The sequence below is a fragment of the Musa acuminata genome, unplaced genomic scaffold (genome assembly GCF_036884655.1).
Source record: "Musa acuminata AAA Group cultivar baxijiao unplaced genomic scaffold, Cavendish_Baxijiao_AAA HiC_scaffold_412, whole genome shotgun sequence".
In the NCBI taxonomy this organism is placed as follows: domain Eukaryota; kingdom Viridiplantae; phylum Streptophyta; class Magnoliopsida; order Zingiberales; family Musaceae; genus Musa; species Musa acuminata.
In genome coordinates this window covers 540,841-566,565 of record NW_027020660.1, presented here as the reverse complement: position 1 = coordinate 566,565, position 25,725 = coordinate 540,841, and the positions used below count along the sequence as shown (strand labels likewise).

The 25,725-nt window shown below is 36.5% G+C and overlaps 1 protein-coding gene and 1 pseudogene across 2 annotated transcripts; one reads left to right on the top strand and one right to left on the bottom strand.

Annotated features, from left to right (window-relative positions):
* Positions 1–606: 606 nt before the first annotated feature.
* On the bottom strand, positions 607–13,906 carry LOC135658730 (uncharacterized). 2 transcript variants are annotated; one of them, XM_065176201.1, is made up of 14 exons: positions 12,424–13,906; positions 12,212–12,324; positions 11,474–11,503; positions 11,253–11,395; positions 10,479–10,655; positions 10,268–10,331; positions 10,062–10,166; positions 9,465–9,618; positions 7,966–8,055; positions 6,159–6,214; positions 5,790–5,847; positions 4,335–4,689; positions 4,193–4,298; positions 607–855 (listed from the first exon to the last, which is right to left on the bottom strand). In XM_065176201.1, exons 1-12 carry the CDS (start codon positions 12,503–12,505, stop codon positions 4,553–4,555), a joined length of 1,209 nt encoding a protein of 402 aa, XP_065032273.1. In that variant the 5' UTR covers positions 12,506–13,906; the 3' UTR covers positions 607–855; positions 4,193–4,298; positions 4,335–4,552. The 2 variants fall into 2 exon arrangements, with proteins under 2 accessions (XP_065032273.1, XP_065032274.1); XM_065176202.1 differs by lacking the exons at positions 4,193–4,298; positions 4,335–4,689 and having other exon boundaries at positions 12,424–13,901.
* A 62-nt stretch (positions 13,907–13,968) lies between these two features.
* LOC135658715 (uncharacterized) lies at positions 13,969–25,591 on the top strand (annotated as a pseudogene).
* The last annotated feature ends 134 nt before the right edge of the window (positions 25,592–25,725 follow it).

The window sequence follows — 25,725 nt, the reverse complement described above, 5'->3', positions numbered from 1 at the left end:
GCCGAGGTTTTTAATTTTTATATTACTATCGGTGCGAGGTCTAAAACCAAAGGAAGTAGAAAAACGAAAAAGCAACAAGGATATAAGGTTTGACTTTCTTTTTTTTCTTCCTTTTTCACATTCCATGAAGTACTTTAAGAATATCCATCTTTCTTCAAGAGCTTATTACCCAGCACTTGCAAGCAACCCACTAAGGTTAACAGCAAGCACATGGTTTTGTAGCTGGGTTTAACACAACTGCAAAAAAACTAACATTTCTAAAGGTTATAATAAATAATACAACATCGCAAATTTCCAACTTATACAAGAGCTCATATATAATTGATTCACATGCACCTCGATTCATAAAGCACTTCGAACCACGTTGTCTTTTGGCTTAAGTTAATCTATAAAAGAAGATTACATTTGGAGAACATTATCATGGAAAGCATAGACAACTGACATTGGCCTATACAGGGTTCCTCTACTTGCAACATCCGAGGTAAATCTTACGAAACTTGTCCATCTAACCAGAAAACCCATTTGTAGCACAAGCTGATCTGACAGTTGTTATGTTTCATGTATGCAGTTAGCATTTTGTTTGAAGACAATAGGCAGCAGGCCCCGTGAAAAATAGAATTGCCCATGAATTAGTAAAAGGATTATCATAAAAGTAAAGGGATAAAGGTCTGAAATTTTACAGGGAGGACTAGCCCGTAAATGATTAGTGTTATCCTGGTATCACTAGACCTGTATGCAAACTAAATGTTGGCGATGTTCTGCAAGAGTTGCAGCGAGTGATTCCGCATGCCCACTGCTACTGCTGTCAGATGCACTACGAAGCAGTTCCGAGCCCTCCCCTTCATTAGCTTTCACCTTTAGCAGCAAAGGTTGAAAAGCAATCAGCAAAATAAACAAACAGGAAAAAAAGCACAAATAAAGAATTAAGTCGCTCTCTTAATAAACACATGTTATCAGACACCAAAAAAACGGCAGCATTAAATAACATTTGAGACATTGACATGAAAAATACTATGGTGATAAGGTAACTATTTATAGAATATGTCAACTTTCAAAGAGAAATCTGCATTAATTGTCAAGATATTCATCAGAAGTTGAATGAATAGAAAATCATAGATAAATTTTGCTGCCTACAAAATAAATATATAATTTTCTTACAGTTTCCACTTCACTATATAAAAAACTTACTTTTGGTCCTTGCAACCATTAATTAGCTTGCAAATGCTAAAACGTTATTTTCATTGATACATCAAAAAATTATCAAACTGTGGTATTGAGACGAATCAAGCTGGGAAAACTGATAGTCACAAACGGCAACCGTGATCATGAACATACCATTACGTGGTTGTGCAGCAAGTTATTTTCCTGTTGAAATGTGGTTTAAATTTCTCCTAAGAAACTTGACACAAAATTGCCTAATTTTTTGTTTTCTTTTCTGTAACAAAACACTGCTTGCCTCTCCTTGAGAAAATGCAACCACAAGAATCCACAAGTTTAGATTTAACAGAAGCCTTAGGGTGTCTTCATGCCACACATAACTAATAGTTCCAGCAGCATCTGATTCTAACTAATCCACAACTTGATTACTCCCATAGAGGTAATGATGCTCTAAAGAAATGTGTTCATCAGGTATATCCAACTCCAAGATGCCCATCAAATAGGCAAACTAGGATTATAGAAATGCTACTGTATCTACTCTAGAAACATCGGAGGATGAATTTCCCTATATCCATATGCAACATAATATGCAGCATGACTACCACATTTTACAATTTTCATCACTAAAGCATTAAACATTACTTAACAAGTATAATCTGTGTGAACTAAAGTAATGAGCACTAAAGTGCCACAGCAACCATGGACTAATTATATAAGGTTCCACACCAGGAATCCCGGTGGTCACCAAAATGGCCAGTGTGGATTTGCTGAAGTATATGCTGCTGGCTAACAAAATTCTATAACTTAAAAGGAAAATGACTGTATATCAAGTTACTTTTCAAGATGCAGTTATTTGGAAAAGCAGGGTTGCTCTGTATCCAGATTTATGATATATCTTAACTAAATGTAACGGAACATAGATCTACAGCACAGAACAGCTGCTTTAAGTAGAGGCATCAATTGCTAATCACATGCACCAAGTCAAACCAAACCCACCAGACTGTTTAGGATAACTTGTCATGAACATAGTTCAGAGCCTGGTCGAGAACTCTTGACCTGTTGGCTGGTTGGCTATGTTAAGGTCAAGCATACATTTTGCTTATAGCAATGTTTTAATTATATCTTCTTGAATCCCCTTCTGACATGCAAAACCAAATATGATCAACCACTCTGACCATATAGCTATATAGTTTGGTTCCTCAATCCTCATTTAGAAATCTAAACCCACTAGAAAATTGGCTCGATTCACATCAGCCTTACATGTCCCTAATATAACCCATCTCAACGTGACTGACCCAACTCGTCAATCACCTCTAGTTCAAGAATTTGTCATCTTTAAGATTTGTCCCTTTTTGCCTCTATGTACTGCTAATGAATTTGAAATTTTATTAACAGGAAAGGTTGACTGATGAAGTTGCTGAGATGACTTGTAAATTCTCCTCTGCTCAGATTGAGAAAGTCTCCGGTAGTCCAACTTTGAAACTCCCTCATTTATTCAATCTAACTCCAAATTCATCGGGGAAAGGCCACCAAGCACCAAAGCAGCATCCTGTAGGTAGTCAAACCAATCAGGAAACTTTGCCAGCCCCAAAAACAGTTTCACCTCCATTTACAATTGATGAAGATGGTGAAGCACAAGGTCAGCGCCTTCAGCCATTACCCACTTGAGGCGATATTCAGATGTTGAAGACCAACAGCTATTATCCAGTTTCTACTTTGTTTACATAATAAATAGAGATGAGCAAATTTTACTTGTCTATTCACTATTCCATGTGGTTTAATTTTTCAGAGACTGATGATTATTATGCTCACAACATTCGTCGTTCTGTTCGTGAAGCTGCACTATCAAGCTCATCAAGCAACTCAGAATTGTTGCAGGAAAGAAGCAGTGATGATGGTTCTGAACACTTCTTTATACCTCTATCAACAACAGATGCTGCTTTTCAGAAAGAAATCGACGATGTTCCTGATTACTACAACTGGAGAAATCAACAACTGGTTTTCTCCTCACCACCAGAAGTTCAGGCCCCGATGAACATGACAGATCTTTCCTGTAATGCCAATAGCCAGCAAAGCTTCATTCCAGATATGTTAAATAGATTGAATGGACTGAAGGAGAACAAAAACCTGGCCAGGCTGTTCCAACCATCCACTGAAAAAATACAAAGAATGCATCCTGAAGTCAACGACACTCTGGATCAAGTTTTCTCACCTCCATTGTTACTGGAATCATCATTCTTCCAAGATGCATACGAGGACTTGCTCGGTATGGTTAATATTTCCAGGCATGTGTTGGTATTATTTTTTTCAAACTGCCTAGTGTGGGTGTTGATTTTGGTCTTCACTGTCCACTCTGTTGGCTGAGTGCATTGCTCATAGTTCTTGTTCCTGATTACTACACCGCTAACTGTGGCAACCTTTTTCTTTTCTTCTGCAGCACCATTATCTGAAACTGATGCTGCTCTCATGGAACACTAAGAGTTCCATATCCACCATGGTGGTGGTATTATATGCAGCTGAAGAGAAAGGTTAGATGCAGCCGTCTTGGTCGAGGGCCAACATCATACATTCGTTTGCGATGGTGACTAACTTAGGCAACTGAAATGTAAGGGTTTCTAATTCGAGCTTGAATCGTGTGATGTAGTCTAATTTTACACTCGATTCCACTGTTGTTGTTGGTTGTTTTGATGATGCATCTATCTAACTATCATTTTCTCTACCCGGTCATTGTGTAGCAGCTGTAATTATGCTGTATCTTTTCATACTTAACAAAATGTCCTTACCCTTCAATGGCTTGTTTTGTATTTGCGGGTCAGATCTTTTGTTATCGTCATGGGTAAATATTGGTGACGTGTGGACTGCAAGTTATATAATTCGGCATTATGTGAATCAGGTTTTTGTGCACAAGCAATCACTTTGCCTACAAATGACTCGTGGAGAATCCTCTGTAACCCATATGCAAATCAAAATTCTAATTGCATATAACTATCACAATTCTCCGTAACCACAGAGAAATGCAATTCATTAATTTTACCTTCGAAACCACTATTTTTAAGATCTTTGTGCGATGCAAATTCTCAAAGAATTGGACATCTCGAGCAAGTTTAGCAAGACTCATCTAGCTGGTGGGTGGTGGTGGGCTCAGTCCTGATCATCACAAATTATGGAATTATCACGGACTCACCCATCCTTCACCACAACTTTCTTGATGGCCGGCATGCTTCCTTCATGGCAAAATCTTCTTGCTCTTTTTCTGCTTGAGCCTCTTGCTGTGCTCATCTGATGATTTTTCCTGTTTGAGGGGTGGCAAGACACTATTGTCTTCAGATTCAGCTTGACTTAATACATGGGCTTCACTTGTTTCATCATCGTATTGGTCCCCAGTCTTTCTTTTCTACTTGACTTTACCAACTCTCTTCCTTTTAGATGCTTTCTTACCGCTAGAGATTGGCAATTCATCATTATCTACGGTTTCAGTATCATCGCATACTTGTAGATCAGCTTGTTGATCACAAGTATTGCCATTGGAACCTGTTTAACAAGAATTTTGAGACATTATCAAATTGTTTTACATGACGAACGAGTTCCTTACAGATTTTCTAACATTAATTAAAGAAGAAAACCGACCTATTCTAGAACATGATTTAGGTAAAAAGCTACCAACAATCTACATGTACAATTTGTTCCAACATCACTGTGCTGACAAGCACTGCCACAAAACATGCCTATTTGTCTGTGTTTCATGATACCCAAACACAAATACTTCATAGGCTAGCCAGATTTTTTTGTGTGGTAGAATACTTGACCAAACCTAAATGGAGGTACCATGACTAAAGATTCAACAATAACTAATGAGATGCCCATGACCACTGGGAACCAGAAGAGTCCTGATGGTAAGGCTTGTCTAAATCATTTGCTGTTAATAGTGTAATACAGTAAATTTATTGCCAATGATGTAAGAAGTCCATGGACTGATATTACTAGTAACTAGCACACATGGGCATGCTGTTGCTCAGGTATGTATACTCTTGAAACCCTGATATTTTATCAAACTATATAAATCTGAACACATGGAATATGTTTTGATTGGGTTTTATTTCAAATTTAGTATGCATTTAGGGCTTCGTTCATCATAACAAGTGATCCAAATTGTACCAAGTGGGCCTTGTCATGTGACCCAAATTGCCTAAGCCCATGCATTATCAGCATCCCTGTCAGGTCATTTGCCTAAGTGGGATTATTAGGAAGTCACAGTCTACCCTAACCAAATGGAGATGTCCTCAACAGAACTGGCTCAAAATCTCACTCAAGTACACTATTATCATGGTGTACATGATGTTCACGGTGTTAACCCTAAAGCTAGTTGACCTACTAATCCATTATTTGTATGGAGGTTAGCTATGTTTTAGATAGGACTTAGTTGACCTACTAATCCATTATTTGTATGGAGCAGAAACAGACACACGAGATGTTAACCATGTTAGTTATTTGAAATAGGTCAATCAAGTTATATGTACTAATATCACATTCATTTCCAATGTGAATCTACCGAAGTATCAAGTTGTATAGAGCCATAGAGCATGTAAATGTGAATTTGTAGCGTCAAATCCAAATTGTTAAATAAGTAATACCTTCGTCTGAGAAATGTGAATCGATCACCACATTTGTTAGATGTTGCTTGAGGAAAACCTATTAAAAAAAGAAATATACTCAATGATAGGTTTATACAAACCAAAAAGAAAATGTGAACTGTTTGCAAGCACAAGTTCTTGAACCTATGCATTCCTCTACAATATGCATCCAGTTACCCCAGTATAACCTATAAATTAATGGGCTTTACATGAAACATGAATCTAAACCAAGAGGAAGAACTAAATTGCAAAGCACCACCAAACTTAAATTCCCTTCTTTAAAAATGTTCTATTATATGTAAGCCAATGGATATTGAAAATTTTGTTGAAGCAAGATCCATTTATGAACTGATAGTAGTTATAGCATACCGCAGATAGAAGTTGTCTCGTCTTTGCATCCCACACACGCAAAGAGCTGTCCAATCCTATAAACCAATATCATCATTAAGCATGACCTTATAAACCTACGACCAAAACACTAATGCATAATGTGGCGAGTAAAGAACTAAGGCTTCCACCAAAGCATAGTTTGACATATTACTTGTGAAGACATGACATATGAAATTAAAAATATTTCATGCTTAACTATAGTTTTACCAAAAAAAACTCATAGCAAGAATATATATTACAGTTTCAAACATGACAAGAAATTTCAGACAAAGCTCTAGGACCAACAAAATAAGAGAAAAAGATTCTCTTACGTCTTCCACGTTCAAAATTATAGTTAACATTTAGTAAAAAGTAAACTTGAATTTGCAAGGTACACGTCACCACAAACAAGTATCCCAAAGTATGGCAGTACACTTTTCAGAATGTATCATCTTTTTAAATTACCAACAAGAGAACTTCCAAAACAACACATCCAAATATTACAAATGATGTCCATCTGATGCCGAGTCTAATGAGGTGGGAACTACCTAAAACTTGATGATGCTTACTGCTACCATTGAGATATTTTCTTCAATAAAATCTGTCAACATGACATAGCTAGAAATGAGAATTTCACACTAGGCTTGTGGTGTACTGCCCCAATGGCTAATCCAATCAAATTGGGGATTGGGTCAAGGTCGATGTCGGACCCAGGGTTGGGTTATAATTGTTCAAAACTAATCAGGACCAGGACAAGAACAATATCACCTATCCCCATCCCCATCTCAAGCCTCCCCCATCCTTTCTCCACGTATCCGACCGCACCAGAAAAAAACCCCAGCAATTTCATATAAGTAATTTCCCTACTATCTTGTTAATATAATTAAAGAATATATCAATAGTAAAAAATGTATTCATAAGCTATGAGATAACAGTTACATCAATCTTTGTTGGGTCGGAGATGGTACTAAGTTTATGAACCCGAGTCAAAGATGAGGCAAGGTCAGGGGACTTGGCTCAATCCAATTCAACTGGGTCGGGTTTGAACAGATTTGACAGGAAAACAGGCATAATCACGGTTGAATTGGGGTACAATTTTCCAAAACCGATTTAGGTCCAAGACAAGGACAGATATCACCTAACCCAACCCCAAGCCTGCCTGCACCATCCCATCTCACCCCAATGGAAAAAATGAACCCCCAACTATCTTGCAAATATAACTGAAGCATATGCCAATAATAATACATGTATTCTCGTAGGAAATTCATGTAGTGGTAAGACAGCTAGTACCATTAAATTTTTGTGTGGGTCAGGGATGATAATAAATTTATAAACCCGAGTCGAAGATGAGCAGGATGAGGGCCGTATGTTAGACATAACACTCTGGTTTTCATTAGAAACACAAACAAAAGGATGTTTATCTTTAACAAAGTTGATTGTAAAATAACTCCCAATAAACCATGAAAAGTATGTCAAACATTGACCTTCAAGATGAAACAGTATGCACCCAGTAATTTCTCTTGAAATGAAGCAATGAGAATTTTTAAAGGATAAAATCCAAAAATGGCTGATAATCCATGGAGGATCGTTACTCAACAAATCAAAGAACAATAGAAAGCTTGAAAAGTTACATTAAATGAAAACCACCAAATATATTAAATTTGGTATATCTGAGTTATAAACTAAAAACTTCCAACATGGAACACTATTCTCTTTCCTTTTTTTCGAGGAAACAAAACACTATTTTGTGCCATGGTAGAAGTAAAGTTGACTGAATATGTTGAATTAACAGTATACAACTTCTTACCACAAGATGCTATCACGGGAAGTTCTGGATGTCTCGCTATAGATCTGATGCTTCCAGAGCACTTACCAATAAAGCATCCCATCAGTTTTCCTGAAAACAAGGAAATCGACTGCCATCTAGTCAACATCAGGAGTTAGTTCTAAATATTAGTAACCCTGAATCACTTGAATCACCAGGGGCCAATTCATCATTGATAGAAGCTAATTATTAACTGTCTAACAGGTGATACAAATGTGAAACCATTACAAGAAAACTCAGATATTTCAAAATAATAAGCATCAGAATAACGGTAAATACTACAATTCAAAAAACTAAAATGAATGGTACTACCCAATATTTTAACAACACTAGGAATTTGAATTGTTAAATAAAATTTTTCAGCTATAAGCATGTCCTAGCTTCAAGCTCACATTGGAAAAATCTACTCAGTTAATTAGATGAAATATTATTACTTGAACTAAGTTAATAACAGAAAATAAAAGTTCCAAGTGAGTCAAGCTAGTTCCGTCTCTGATAATGAGCTCACTTCATTAACATTCTTTGGACCAAATCCTTAATCCAAGAGCACAGGTCACCAAAAATGTAAACATAAAGCATGAACTTCTCAGAAATGACAGAAAGCATTACTGCACAAAAACCAGGAGGATGACTATACCGCACATAGTTAAGAATAGTTGAGCCAGTTCATTGACAATGAAAAGAAATTAGAACATCATGTAATCAACTGAGAAAACTATGTAATATAGAAGTTAGCATAATTTCCTTTTTGCATACCATACCTGCAACACATGTCACATTCAAACCTTTAGTTTCCTTGTTGGAACTGACTATTCCTGGTTCAATATTCTTAATTCATGTTGAGTCTTAAACTTTTTTTACGATTTCATAAAGGCCTTCAACATCAGCTGATTGCTTCTAAAATTGCTTATGATGTAGCCACATATATTGTCTGACATAAAACTGTTTGAAAGAATTTTCTGTTCTACTGAAAGTTTTAACTCCAACAATTTGACCATAAAGGAATAACAAGTTGAGGTTCATCGGACAGCCCAAAAACTAAAAAGGTTTTATCGATGAAATAAAATAAGAAACCGTGATAATTTTGTCCATTATGGTAATAGGACTTAATTTATTATGGGAGTAGGAACAAGTAGCTAGACATCTGATAAATGTCTATAAGAATCAAAGAGTCTTAGATATGAGATGATAACTAAACGACAATCAGAGAAAGGATCTGATCAAGAAATTATATCCAATCAAGAAATTATATCCACAAAAAAAGAAAACAAAAGAGAAATAAACAAAACAGCTAAATATAATTAACAATGTAGTTGCACAGTGACCTTGTAGAACTATGACTTTCACTAGTTCTCATACATTAAATTTCAGAATCATGAGATTATGATCATAAAAAACAACAAACTAAAGAGGATGAATGAATCAGGTAAATAAAATTAAAGCATAGCCGCATGGTGTACATTTAGAACTATGACTTTTACCTGTTCTCATATCAAATGAAGCAAGATCCCCAGAACCATTGCCTACATAGACTGTATAGCCATCTAGATCTTCACAAACTGCTTTAATTGGAGATTCTCTAAAGTCGACTGAAATTATAGGTCTCCTCTGTGCTGAAGTGTCATAAAGACGAACCTATCACAAGATATAATTTTTAACAAATAAGAGAATAACAGCATACTGGTCATTAAAATCTCATGCGGACTGAGTAATTAGTTTACATCATTTTCTCAACTTCTAAAGCAATGGGTCAAGAACTATTAACCATATACAAAAGATTCATTAACCAGGATAGACCATATGGTCAAGAATATTTCAACATTAATCAATAAACAGAAGAAAACTGTTTATTAACTACAAGTTGGTTAACACTCCAAATGTGCAAGCAGTATTTGTAAAAAAGTTTGGTCAGGCACTGTTATCATAAAATCAAACTTAAGACTTTCAAATGTATCCTCGATCTCATGGCAACAATTGCAAAAGTTGTCGAAAGACTTACAATAAAAGTTATACTCCCAACTATTAGCATTTTTTAGCTTGTAAGCTACAACTAGTAAACATATTTCATAGTGCCATACCTGATGATTGATCGTGCCAGCCACAACTTTTCTATGGTCATCTTCACTCAGAAAAGTTGCAGCAGTAAACCAAGTTGGAGAGAATATACCAAGTCTATTAGGAGGCTACAAAAGACAAAGAGCAAACCGATAGAATCTTCATAATCAAAATACAAATAGACCAGAAACTCTCATTAAATTGCACTAATAAGAATGAAGTGACTCACAGATTTTGCACTCCAGATCTTACTGCATTTTCCAAGATCCCACATGTTCAATTCAATGCCATTCCTGAGAGAAAAGAAAACACAAATTAAAGTACTAGGCCAAAATTAGGCAATATAACAACCTTTCAAATTTTTATTAAAGAGGCTGTCACCCATGAATATAATTGCAACAAACTCATATACATTTCTTTAACAGCTTACGGAAACTTACCCTCCAAATAAGGCATAATTCTCACTTTTATCCACTGAAGAACATATTATTTTACCAGAAGAGCATACATTCCATGTAATATGAGAAGCAGTAGTTGAGTTTTCTGGCGCATCACCGACGGGAATGGACCTCAAGCAAGCATTACCCTTTTCCAGACAGGTAAGTAATGAAACTGACCTGAAAAACATAAGGATTGAATGAATATAAGAATGTGCATGCAATTCGAGATCACAACTAAAGTTTGTAAGTAACAGTACCACCATGAACTAAATTTTACTCGATAGATGTACAGAATTTCCATTCTTGCATACAGATGCATGCATATGCAAAATCATTGTGAATATACGTCAGCTAGTTCTCCTCTCTTCTAGTTCTAATACAACTTTCTTTGTCCACAAAGCTTTGCTCTTGAATCACTAGATAAACCTTCGTATTAAGTTTCACTATCTATATACATTGGAACCTTGGGATGTCAAATACAGGAGTAAGTGCTGAAAGCAAGAATAATCTATCTGAACTTTTTTATTCAATGTCCTGCAGATACATATGCCTGCAGCAGTCTTTTAAACATGATAGTGTCATAGGTTTGACCCTCTAAATGCCAATTGGGCAGGTGCTAAAATTTTAATTCAACCATCTGTGATATTCTTTCACATGAACAAGTTTCTACAGAATATATCTTAGGTACAGCAGATTGGTAAAATGTTCGGATACAAGTTCAAAAAAATGCTACATCTGCTATGAGCTATGAACTATGGCATTTATTTATGTTACCTTGATGGAACATCGATTCCTTTAGTTTTGAAGAGATGCAATCCAACAACATGATCATCATTAAGAGAGCCATCCAGTGATAAGGGTTGATCGATCTTAGTGATGCCCAAAGCCTCTCCATTAATAGGATTTAGACACTCAACCTGGAATTCATAGAATATCCCATGTTTCAACAACCTAGAAAAAGAGGGTTTTCTCTTGTTTCATATATGATAACTTACCAAACCATTCTTGCGAGCAACAGCCAAAAGCTGCAAAGAACAGCAAACAATTAACAAGTGTCATGTCTAGAAGGTAGAAGAATATTTTACACGTCGAACTGTTATGAGATTAAAGATATAATTATACTAGAGTAACATATAAGAATTTCCAAACAAAGGAAAGAAAGGTGGAAACACATCTTTAGTGATTACATGCCAATCCAAGAATGTGAAATAGAATGTGACATTATAGTCAACAGAATTCGCAAATCCAAAACAGGGTTCCAATGAATTATAAAACTTCCTTATAGGAATTGATCCTAGATCTCAAACTAATCGTGAATAATCACATTAAAGTTTGTATAATACTTAGGAATGCTTGTCCACCGTAATCAAACTCTAAAATCTTTGAACATACACTTTTCTTTTGTAATGTTAAACCACCATATCTCCATTGATCATCCAAATTAAACTTTCAAGCTGGAAAGTGAAGGCACAAAATAGGTTTCTGCTTCTTTAAGAAAGAAGAACATAACATGAATATTAGCTTCAAACTAGTGAAGCTTTCATTAATATTCAAGAGAAACTAATAAGATCGATTTCTGGTTTACTTCAAAACTACCAAGAAGCCATGAAGATCCAAAAGGAGACTAACATAAGCTTTGATTTGATTGTTTACCTCCCATTAAGTAGTTAAGATTGTCATAGCATCCATTTATGTATAATAACTCAAATCCAACAAAGAATGTGATAACAAACCGGATCAGTTTTGTGATCAGAATAAGAAGCAGCAAGGACACAAGATGAAGCATTTGGCTGCCCCCATGTTTCTACCACCTTTGGAATTCCAGTCTTTCCATGAGCTTCGACAACTGAAAACTCATTGCAATATCACATCATGAGTTGTAATTAAGAAATGCATGCCATGTAGACCATTCAAGAAAGAGTAATGTTTAAGCAATAACAACCACCTTTTACAAGACCGAGCACGTCAGTCGTCAAGGCTCTCAAAGGTGGGCATCCAGGGCACTCCAATGCACTTGTTCGTGGCATCTTCTTGAAACCTTTTGGCTCCTCAAAACTTCACCGAAATTATAAATTTCACCAGTAAGTAAAAGCAAAACAATTAACCGATCAATAGAACACACAAGAATAACAAAGCAATTAAGGTGTAGGGGCTGCAAAATCTTGTGCTGTGGAATCTCCAAAGAGAAGTAGGTAGAAAAAGATCAATCAATGTCCCAAAAATTACGAGTTTCAAACATACTTGATGGGAAGGAGAAAACAAAAAAAGACAAAAGATCTTTTATATAATCACACTGTGTATACATCTAAACTAGCTTCAACATATTTTTTCATGTTCCTTAGAGCCACAATATCGGTATCCTGTCATGCTAAACAGCTATTCTTTCAGAAGTCAGGAGCCAACTCCTCTTTCGAATCTCGACATAATGGAGCCTCTATCTCATTTAGCAGCTTACTAATAGTAATCGTCTGGTAAACATCCCATCTTGATCGACGCATTATGTTGATCCAACTACTAGGCTATCATATGGTGTTTTGTTTGTCTTCAAGTTCCTTAGATTAATTGATAGTGGACATGTCACCCGAATCCCAGTCTAATGTCATAATGATCTTAAATTAAGAATGTACCCTCAGCATCACCCAATTTCTTCGAGAAAGAAAAACAAATTAATCGATAACATAATGCTGTTGGATTTGGTAATTATCGATGAGCTTTGTTGATCATCCAAGCATGTAACAACTGTATCAACCATCGAGTGGACATATCACCCGAATCTCAGTTTAATGTCATACTGATCTTAACTTAAGAATTTATCCTTAGCATCACCCAATTTTTTCGAGAAAGAATAACAAATTAGTCGATAACATAAAGCTGTTAGATTTGGTAATTATCGATAAGCTTTGTTGATCATCCAAGCATGTAACTGTATCAACCATCGAGTGGACATGTCACCCGAATCGTCGATGAGCTTTGTTGATCATCCAAGCATGTAACTGTATCAGCCATCGAGTCCAGCAGATACCTGACCAAGCCTGGTGCTCTATCGATGTAAGACCAGATGATGGGGATAACAATAGAATTTACAGAAAGGACGATGCAAATAAGCGAAGGATGTCACAACCGGGGGCATAGGTGACGCTGAGCGAGCGAAGACGAATCAACAACACCCGTAAGATTGGTTATGAGAGAAAGATCAATATTGCTGGCTATGGAAGGTGCCGAGAAACCCGATTGACGATTCTCGACACCATATCGCCGGCGACCATACCGAAAACAGAGCGACGAGTTCAAATCGGAAAGAATCGACACATGAAGCTCACTTTTAGGAGGGATATAGAACATGTACCGGATCTTGCAAGAGGGGAGAACGTACGAGTCTGCTAGGTCAGAGATCGACAACTCGATTTGGCTGATCTCAGGAGGCGTCCGGCCAGGGCGATCTACGCTCGCTCGACGCCACTTAACCGGTGGCAAAAAAAATAAAGAAAGGATGGTCAGGGTTCTCGACTACGGGAGGGCTGACGGGTGCATTATCCTTTTTGGTTTGGCTCGCTTACAAACATCGTCGAGTCGGGTTTAAAATAAATTGATCTCGATCCAAATTTTATCGCTCGGTTCGGGTTATACCTAGTCTCGGTAACGATGGAAAATAAATATTAACTATTTTCCTCTCTTTTTTAGTTTTTTATTTTATTTTATAAAAAAAATATTTTTTATTATAACAAAATTATCATTTATCATTAAGATAATATCGTATAATTAATTGAAATAAGTCGATAGGGAAAATAAAATCAGATAATTAATTATAATCGATTGATATGAAATATTAGAGTCGATCACCGTCCAACATATATTATCGTGTAGATGTTAGCATAGAAAGACGGTTCAAGCTTAGCTCCCCTGTCACTCATATGCATAAAATATAAATGGGGAACGTTAGGATAATTGCAAGCTATATTCTTTATAAAGAAACACAGAAGACTGAAAGAAAAAAAGAAAAGATGGTTAGGGTTCTCGACTACGGGAGGGCTGACGGGTGCACTATCCTTTTTGGTTTGGCCCGCTCACAATTGGCATCGTCGAGTTGGGCTTGAAATCAATTGATCTCGATCCGCTTTATAAAGAATATAGATTGCAATTACCCTGACGTCCCCCGTTGATATTTTATGCATATGAGTGAGAGAGGAGCTAAACTTAAATCGTCTTTATATGCTAATCTCTACAAGATAATATATGTTGTACGGTGATCGACTCTAATGTTTCATATCAATTGATTATAATTAATTATCAGATTTTATTTTCCCTATCGACTCGTTTCAATTAATTATATGATATTATCTTAATGGTAAATGATAAATTCGTTATAATAAAAAATATTTTTTTTATAAAACAAAATAAAAAATTGAAAAAGAGAGGAAAAGAGTTAATATCTATTTTCTACCGTTACCGAGACCGGGCATAACCCGAACCGAGCGTTAGAATTTGGATCGAGATCAATTGATTTTAAGCCCGACTCGACGATGCCAATTGTAAGCGGGCCAAACAAAAAAGGATAGTGCACCAGTCAGCCCTCCCGTAGTTGAGAACCATAACCATCAATTCTTTTATTCTTTCAGTTTTCTATGTTTCTTTATATAGAATATAGCTTACAATTATCCTAACGTCCCCCATTGATATTTTATGTTTATGAGTGACAGGGAAGCTAAGCTTGAACCGTCTTTCTATGCTAACCTCTATACGATAATATAAGTTGGACGATGATCGATTGTAATGTTTCATATCAATCGATTATAAATAATTATCAGATTTTATCTTCCTTATCGAATTGTTTCAATTAATTATACGATATTATCTTAATGATAAGTGATAATTTCGTTATCATAAAAATTATTTTTTTTATAAAAAAAAATAAAAAACTAAAAAAGAGAGGAAAAGAGTTAATATTTATTTTCCACCGTTACCGAGACTAGGTATAACCCGAACCGAGCGATAAAATTTGGATCGAGATCAATTTATTTTAAACCCGACTCGACGATGTTTTTTAAGCGGGGTAAACCAAAAAGGATAATGCACCCGTCAGCCCACCCGTAGTCGAGAACCATGACCATCCTTTCGTTATTTTTTATGCCACCGATTAAACGGCGCCGAGCGAGCGTAGATCGCCCTGGTCGGACGTCTCCTGAGACCAGCCAAATCGAGTTGTCGATCTCTGACCTAGCGGACTCCTACGTTCTCCCCTCTTGTCAAGATCCAGTACATGTTCTAGATCTCTCCTAAAAGTGAGCTTCATGTGTCGATTCTTTCCGATTTGAACTCGTCGCTCTGTTTTCGATATTGTCGCCGACGATATAGTGTTGAGAATCGTCAATCGAGTTTCTCGGCACCTTCCATAGCCAGCAATACTGATCTTTCTCTCACAACCAATCTTACGGGTGCTGTTGATTCGTCTTCGCTCGCTCACCCATGCCCCCGGTTGTGACATCCTTCGCTTATTTACATCGTCCTTTCTGTAAATTCTATTGTTATCCCCATCATCTGGCCTTACATCGATAGAGTATCTGCTGGACTCGATGACTGATACAGTTAAATGCTTGGATGATCAACAAAGCTCATCGACGATTCGGGTGACATGTCCACTCGATGGTTGATACAGTTACATGCTTGGATGATCAACAAAACTCATCGATAATTACTAAATCCAACAGCTTTATGTTATCGACTAATTTATTATTCTTTCTCGAAGAAATTGGGTAATGCTAAGGGTAAATTCTTAATTTAAGATCAGTATTACATTAGATTGGGATTCGGGTGACATGTCCACTCGATGATTGATACAGTTGTTAAATGCTTGGATGATCAACAAAACTCATCGATAATTACCAAATCCAACAGCATTATGTTATCGACTAATTTGTTTTTCTTTCTCGAAGAAATTGGGTGATGCTAAGGGTAAATTCTTAATTTAAGATTAGTATGACATTTGACTGGGATTCGAGTGACATGTCCACTATCAATTAATCTAAGGAACTTGAAGACAAACAAAACACCATATGACTGCCCAGTGATTTAAAAAACGCTAGGTGCCAAAAGGCGCCAAGGTCCACAAACGCCCGAGGCGCTAGGCGCTCGCCCAGGCGCTCGCCCGAGCGAAGCGAGACGCTAAAATATAAAAATATATAATATAATTAATAATTTCAAATAAATAAAAATTAACAACATTAAAATCAAAATAATATATTATTAATCTATTAACAGAAAATTAATCATTTCAAAATTCAAATAAACTTAATATTAAGAGTATACTATATACTAAGCCTGATGGAGAAACGAGGAAGCAGCGGCAAGCGGCGGCAGCAGCAGTGGCGAGCGGCGGCACAGCAGCGGCGAGCGGCGGCACAGCAGCGGCGAGCGGCGGCAGCGGGAAAGGGAAAAGGAGCAGAAGGCACGAGCAGTGGGAGGGCTCGCGGGAGGCGCGAGCAGCGGGAGGGCTCGAGGGAGGCGCGAGCAGCGGGAAGGCTCGCGGGAGGGCTCGTAGGAGGCGCGAGCAGCGAGAGGGCTCGCGGGAGGCGCGAGCTGCGGGAGGGCTCGAGGGAGGCGCGAGCAGCGGGAAGGCTCGCGGGAGGCGCGAGCAGCGACAGCGGCGAGCAGCGGCAGCGGGAGCAGGAGCGACGAGCAGCGAGATCGCGATCGGGATCGGGATCGGCAACGGCAGCGGCTGCGGCAGGAGGTTAGGGTTGGGTAAGGGTTAGGGTTGGGGTTATATCGGTTTAGTTGGTTCGATTGAACCAACTAACAACCGAATCAGAACCGAACCAGACCTAAATTCTGGTTCGGTCGCCTTGATTTACCCAGGCGCTCGCCCGAAGCGCCCACGCCTGGGCTCGGGCGAGCGCCCAGGCGCCGCCTGCTTAAACATTACTCTTTCTTGAATGGTCTACATGGCATGCATTTCTTAATTACAACTCATGATGTGATATTGCAATGAGTTTTCAGTTGTCGAAGCTCATGGAAAGACTGGAATTCCAAAGGTGGTAGAAACATGGGGGCAGCCAAATGCTTCATCTTGTGTCCTTGCTGCTTCTTATTCTGATCACAAAACTGATCCGGTTTGTTATCACATTCTTTGTTGGATTTGAGTTATTATACATAAATGAATGCTATGACAATCTTAACTACTTAATGGGAGGTAAACAATCAAATCAAAGCTTATGTTAGTCTCCTTTTGGATCTTCATGGCTTCTTGGTAGTTTTGAAGTAAACCAGAAATCGATCTTATTAGTTTCTCTTGAATATTAATGAAAGCTTCTCTAGTTTGAAGCTAATATTCATGTTATGTTCTTCTTTCTTAAAGAAGCAGAAACCTATTTTGTGCCTTCACTTTCCAGCTTGAAAGTTTAATTTGGATGATCAATGGAGATATGGTGGTTTAACATTACAAAAGAAAAGTGTATGTTCAAAGATTTTAGAGTTTGATTACGGTGGACAAGCATTCCTAAGTATTATACAAACTTTAATGTGATTATTCACGATTAGTTTGAGATCTAGGATCAATTCCTATAAGGAAGTTTTATAATTCATTGGAACCCTGTTTTGGATTTGCGAATTCTGTTGACTATAATGTCACATTCTATTTCGCATTCTTGGATTGGCATGTAATCACTAAAGATGTGTTTCCACCTTTCTTTCCTTTGTTAGGAAATTCTTATATGTTACTCTAGTATAATTATATCTTTAATCTCATAACAGTTCGACGTGTAAAATATTCTTCTACCTTCTAGACATGACACTTGTAAATTGTTTGCTATTCTTTGCAGCTTTTGGCTGTTGCTCGCAAGAATGGTTCGGTAAGTTATCATATATGAAACAAGAGAAAACCCTCTTTTTCTAGGTTGTTGAAACATGGGATATTCTATGAATTCCAGGTTGAGTGTCTAAATCCTATTAATGGAGAGGCTTTGGGCATCACTAAGATCGATCAACCCTTATCACTGGATGGCTCTCTTAATGATGATCATGTTGTTGGATTGCATCTCTTCAAAACTAAAGGAATCGATGTTCCATCAAGGTAACATAAATAAATGCCATAGTTCATAGCTCATAGCAGATGAAGCATTTTTTTGAACTTGTATCCGAACATTTTACCAATCTGCTGTACCTAAGATATATTCTGTAGAAACTTGTTCATGTGAAAGAGTATCACAGATGGTTGAATTAAAATTTTAGCACCTGCCCAATTTGCATTTAGGGGGTCAAACCTATGACACTATCATGTTTAAAAGACTGCTGCAGGCATATGTATCTGCAGGACATTGAATAAAAAAGTTCAGATAGATTATTCTTGCTTTCAGCACTTACTCCTGTATTTGACATCCCAAGGTTCCAATGTATATAGATAGTGAAACTTAATACGAAGGTTTATCTAGTGATTCAAGAGCAAAGCTTTGTGGACAAAGAAAGTTGTATTAGAACTAGAAGAGAGGAGAACTAGCTGACGTATATTCACAATGATTTTGCATATGCATGCATCTGTATGCAAGAATGGAAATTCTGTACATCTATCGAGTAAAATTTAGTTCATGGTGGTACTGTTACTTACAAACTTTAGTTGTGATCTCGAATTGCATGCACATTCTTATATTCATTCAATCCTTATGTTTTTCAGGTCAGTTTCATTACTTACCTGTCTGGAAAAGGGTAATGCTTGCTTGAGGTCCATTCCCGTCGGTGATGCGCCAGAAAACTCAACTACTGCTTCTCATATTACATGGAATGTATGCTCTTCTGGTAAAATAATATGTTCTTCAGTGGATAAAAGTGAGAATTATGCCTTATTTGGAGGGTAAGTTTCCGTAAGCTGTTAAAGAAATGTATATGAGTTTGTTGCAATTATATTCATGGGTGACAGCCTCTTTAATAAAAATTTGAAAGGTTGTTATATTGCCTAATTTTGGCCTAGTACTTTAATTTGTGTTTTCTTTTCTCTCAGGAATGGCATTGAATTGAACATGTGGGATCTTGGAAAATGCAGTAAGATCTGGAGTGCAAAATCTGTGAGTCACTTCATTCTTATTAGTGCAATTTAATGAGAGTTTCTGGTCTATTTGTATTTTGATTATGAAGATTCTATCGGTTTGCTCTTTGTCTTTTGTAGCCTCCTTCTAATAGACTTGGTATATTCTCTCCAACTTGGTTTACTGCTGCAACTTTTCTGAGTGAAGATGACCATAGAAAAGTTGTGGCTGGCACGATCAATCATCAGGTATGGCACTATGAAATATGTTTACTAGTTGTAGCTTACAAGCTAAAAAATGCTAATAGTTGGGAGTATAACTTTTATTGTAAGTCTTTCGACAACTTTTGCAATTGTTGCCATGAGATCGAGGATACATGTGAAAGCCTTAAGTTTGATTTTATGATAACAGTGCCTGACCAAACTTTTTTACAAATACTGCTTGCACATTTGGAGTGTTAACCAACTTGTAGTTAATAAACAGTTTTCTTCTGTTTATTGATTAATGTTGAAATATTCTTGACCATATGGTCTATCCTGATTAATGAATCTTTTGTATGTGGTTAATAGTTTTTGACCCATTGCTTTAGAAGTTGAGAAAATGATGTAAACTAATTACTCAGTCCGCATGAGATTCTAATGATCAGTATGTTATTATTCTCTTATTTGTTAAAAATTATATCTTGTGATAGATTCGTCTTTATGATACTTCAGCACAGAGGAGACCTGTAATTTCAGTCGACTTTAGAGAATCTCCAATTAAAGCAGCTTGTGAAGATCTAGATGGCTATACAGTCTATGTAGGCAATGGTTTTGGGGATCTTGCTTCATTTGATATGAGAACAGGTAAAAGACATAGTTCTACACGTACACTATGCGGCTATGCTTTAATTTTATTTACCCGATTCATTCATCCTCTTTAGTTTGTTGTTTTTTATGATCATAATCTCATGATTCTGAAATTTCATGTATGAGAACTAGTGAAAGTCATAGTTCTACAAGGTCACTATACAACTACATTGTTAATTATATTTAGTTGTTTTGTTTATTTCTCTTTTGTTTTCTTTTTTTGTGGATATAATTTCTTGATTGGATATAATTTCTTGATCAGATCCTTTCTCTGATTGCCGTTTAGTTATCATCTCATATCTAAGACTTTTTGATTCTTATAGACATTTATCATATGTCTAGCTACTTGTTCCTACTCCCATAATAAACTAAGTCCTATTACCATAATGGACAAAATTATCACGGTTTCTTATTTTATTTCATCGATAAAAACTTTTTAGTTTTTGGGCTGTCCGATGAACCTCAACTTGTTATTCCTTTATGGTCAAATTGTTGGAGTTGAAACTTTCAGTAGAACAGAAAGTTCTTTCAAACAGTTTTATGTCAGACAATATATGTGGCTACATCATAAGCAATTTTAGAAGTAATCAGCTGATGTTGAAGGCCTTTATGAAATCGTAAAAAAAGTTTAAGACTCAACATGAATTAAGGATATAGAACCAGGAATAGTCACTTCCAACAAGGAAACTAAAGGTTTGAATGTGACATGTGTTGCAGGTATGGTATGCATAAAGGAAATTATGCTAACTCCTATATTACATAGTTTTCTCAGTTGATTACATGATGTTCTAATTTCTTTTCATTGTCAATGAACTGGCTCAACTATTCTTAACTATGTGCGGTAAGTAGTCATCCTCCTGTTTTTTGTGCATTAATGCTTTCTGTCATTTCTGAGAAGTCCATGCTTTATGTTTACATTTTTGGTGACCTGTGCTCTTGGATTAAGGATTTGGTCCAAAGAATGTTAATGAATTGAGCTCATTATCAGAGACGGAACTAGCTTGACTCACTTGGAACTTATATTTTCTGTTATTAACTCAGTTCAAGTAATAATATTTCATCTAATTAACTGGGTAGATTTTTCCAATGTGAGCTTGAAGCTAGGACATGCTTATAGCTGAAAAATCTTATTTAACAATTCAAATTCCTAGTGTCGTTAAAGTATGGGGTAATGGGTAGTACCATTCATTTTAGTTTTTTGAATTGTAGTATTTACCGTTATTCTGATGCTTATGATTTTGAAATATCTGAGTTTTCTTTTAATGGTTTCACATTTGTATCACCTGTTAGACAATTAATAATTAGCTTCTATCAATGATGAATTGGCCCCTGGTGATTCAAGTGATTCAGGGTTACTAATATTTAGAACTAACTCTTGATGTTGACTAGATGGCAGTCGATTTCCTTGTTTCAAGAAAACTGATCGGATGCTTTATTGGTAAGTGCTCTGGAAGCATCAGATCTATAGCGAGACATCCAGAACTTCCCATGATAGCATCTTGTGGTAAGAAGTTGTATACTGTTAATTCAACATATTCAGTCAATTTTACTTCTACCATGGCACAAAATAGTGTTTTGTTTCCTCGAAAAAAAGGAAAAAGAATAGTGTTCCATGTTGGAAGTTTTTAGTTTATAACTCAGATATACCAAATTTAATATATTTGGTGGTTTTCATTTAATGTAACTTTTCAAGCTTTCTATTGTTCTTTGATATGTTGAGTAACGATCCTCCATGGATTATCAGTCATTGTTTCATTTCAAGAGAAATTACTGGTGCATACTGTTTCATCTTGAAGGTTAATGTTCGACATACTTTTCATGGTTTATTGGGAGTTATTTTACAATCAATTTTGTTAAAGATAAACATCCTTCTGTTTGTGTTTCTAATGAAAACCAAAGTGTTATGTCTAACATACGGCTCTCATCCTGCTCATCTTCGACTCGGGTTTATAAATTTATTACCATCCATGACCCACACAAAAAATTAATGGTACTAGCTGTCTTACCGCTGCATGAATTTCCTACGAGAATACATGTATTATTATTGGCATATGCTTCAGTTATATTTGCAAGATAGTTGGGGGTTCATTTTTTTCATTGGGGTGAGATGGGCTGGTGCAGGCAGGCTTGGGGTTGGGTTAGGTGATATCTGTCCTTGTCTTGGACTTAAATCGGTTTTGGAAAATTGTACCCTAATTCAACCATGATTATGCATGTTTCCCTGTCAAATCTGTTCAAACCCGACCCAGTTGAATTGGATTTAGTCAAGTCCCCTGACCTTGCCTCATCTTTGACTCGGGTTCATAAACTTAGTACCATCTCCGACACAATAAAGATTGATGTAACTATTATCTCATAGCTTATGAATACATTTTTTACTATTGATATATTCTTTAATTATATTAACAAGATAGTAGGTAAATTACTTATATGAAATTGCTGGGGTTTTTTTTCTGGTGCGGTCGGATACGTGGAGAAAGGATGGGGGAGGCTTGAGATGGGGATGGGGATAGGTGATATTGTTCTTGTCCCGGTCCTGATTAGTTTTGAACAATTATAACCCAACCCTGGGTCCAACATCGACCTTGACCCAATCCCCAATTTGATTGGATTAGCCATTGGGGCAGTACACCATCGGCCTAGTGTGAAATTCTCATTTCTAGCTATGTCATGTTGACAGATTTTATTGAAGAAAATATCTCAATGGTAGCAGTAAGCATCATCAAGTTTTAGGTAGTTCCCACCTCAATAGACTCGGCATTAGATGGACATCATTTGTAATATTTGGATGTGTTGTTTTGGAAGTTCTCTTGTTGGTAATTTAAAAAGATGATACATGCTGAAAAGTGTACTGCCATACTTTGGGATACTTGTTTGTGGTGACTTGTACCTTGCAAATTCAAGTTTACTTTTTATTAAAAGTTAACTATAATTTTGAACGTTCAAGATGTAAGAGAATCTTTTTCTCTTATTTTGCTGGCCCTAGAGCTTTGACTGAAATTTCTTGTCATGTTTGAAACTGTAATATATATTCTTGCTATGAGTTTTTTTTGGTAAAACTATAGTTAAGCATGAAATATTTTTAATTTCATATGCCATGTCTTCACAAGTAATATGTCAAACTATGCTTTCGTGCAAACCTTAGTTCTTTACTCGCCACATTATGCATTAGTGTTTTGGTCGTAGGTTTATAAGGTCATGCTTAATGATGATATTGGTTTATAGGATTGGACAGCTATTTGCGTGTGTGGGATGCAAAGACGAGACAACTTCTATCTGCGGTATGCTATAACTACTATCAGCTCATAAATGGATCTTGCTTCAACAAAATTTTCAGTATCCTTTGGCTTACATATAATAGAACAATTTTAAAGAAGGGAATTTAAGTTTGGTAGTGCTTTGCAATTTAGTTCTTCCTCTTGGTTTAGATTCATTTTTCATGTAAAGCCCATTAATTTATAGGTTATATTGGGGTAATTGGATGCATATTGTAGAGGAATGCATAGGTTCAACAACTAGTGCTTGCAAACAGTTCACATTTTCTTTTTGGTTTGTATAAACCTATCATTGAGTATATTTCTTTTTTTAATAGGTTTTCCTCAAGCAACATCTAACAAATGTGGTGATCGATTCACATTTCTCAGGTATTACTTATTTAACAATTTGGATTTGACACTACAAATTCACATTTACATGCTCTATGGTTCTATACAACTTAATACTTCGGTAGATCCACATTGGAAATGAATGTGATATTAGTACATGTAACTTGATTGATCTATTTCAAATAACAAACATGGTTAACATCTCGTGTGTTTGTTTCTGCTCCATATAAATAATGGATTAGTAGGTCAACTAAGTCTTATCTAAAACATAGCTAACCTCCATACAAATAATGGATTAGTAGGTCAACTAGCTTTAGGGTTAACACCATGAACATCATGTGCACCATGATAATAGTGTACTTGAGTGAGGGATTTTGAGCCAGTTTTGTTGAGGACATCTCCATTTGGTTAGGGTAGATTGTGACTTCCTAATAATCCCACTTAGGCAAATGACCTGACAGGGATGCTGATAATGCATGGGCTTAGGCAATTTGGGTCACATGACAAGGCCCACTTGGTACAATTTGGATCACATGTTATGATGAACGAAGCCCTAAATGCATGCTAAATTTGAAACAAAACCCAATCAAAACATATTCCATGTGTTCAGATTTATATAGTTTGATAAAATATTTGGGTTACAAGAGTATACATACCTGAGCAACAGCATGCCCATGTGTGCTAGTTACTAGTAATATCAGTCCATGGACTTCTTACATCATTGGCAATAAATTTACTGTATTACACTATTAATAGCAAATGATTTAGACAAGCCTTACCATCAGGACTCTTCTGGTTCCCGGTGGTCATGGGCATCTCATTAGTTATTGTTGAATCTTTAGTCATGGTACCTCCATTTAGGTTTGGTCAAGTATTCTACCACAAAAAAAAATCTGGCTAGCCTATGAAGTATTTGGGTTATGATATCATGAAGCACAGACAAATAGGCATGTTTTATGGCAGTGCTTGTCAGCACAGTGATGTTGGAACAAATTGTACATGTAGATTGTTGGTAGCTTTTTACCTAAATCCTATTCTAGAATAGGTCGGTTTTCTTCTTTAATTAATGTTAGAAAATCTGTAAGGAACTCGTTCGTCATGTAAAACAATTTGATAATGTCTCAAAATTCTTGTTAAACAGGTTCCAATGGCAATACTTGTGATCAACAAGCTGATCTACAAGTATGCGATGATACTGAAACCATAGATAATGATGAATTGCCAATCTCTAGCGGTAAGAAAGTATCTAAAAGGAAGAGAGTTGGCAAAGTCAAGAAGAAAAGAAAGTCTGGGACCAGTACGATGATGAAACAAGTGAAGCCCATGTATTAAGTTAAGCTGAATCTGAAGACAATAGTGTCTTGCCACCCTTCAAACAGGAAAAATCATTAGATGAGCACAGCAAGAGGCTCAAGCAGAAAAAGAGCAAGAAGATTTTGCCATGAAGGAGGCATGACGGTCATCAAGAAAGTTGCAGTGAAGGATGGGTGAGTCGGTGATAATTCCATAATTTGTGACGACCATGACTGAGCCCACCACCCATCGGGCAAACCGACTAGATGATGAGTCTCTCGCCAAACTTACTCCAGATGTCCAACACTCTAATGAAAGGAGGAAAGTTAGATTGAGTGTTGAGTTTTTTAAAAGAGTGTTTTAGAATTTGAAGAGCAAATCGGATAAAGGCTTATGGATTCTTTGAGAATTTGTTTGTGCTATTGCATCGCACAAAGATGTTAAAATAGTGGTTTCGAAGGTAAAATTAAGGAAATTAAAATTTTGATAG

What these genes read in the sequence shown, in the direction of transcription:
- LOC135658730 (XM_065176201.1), bottom strand. Translation starts at nt 12,505, where the DNA reads ATGCCACGAACAAGTGCATTGGAGTGCCCTGGATGCCCACCTTTGAGA. An exon ending in GGAATCGATGTTCCATCAAG is followed by an intron (nt 10,656 to 11,252) that starts GTAACATAAATA and finishes TATGTTTTTCAG; the next exon opens with GTCAGTTTCATTACTTACCT. An exon ending in CGAGACAACTTCTATCTGCG is followed by an intron (nt 5,848 to 6,158) that starts GTATGCTATAAC and finishes TTTTTTTAATAG; the next exon opens with GTTTTCCTCAAGCAACATCT.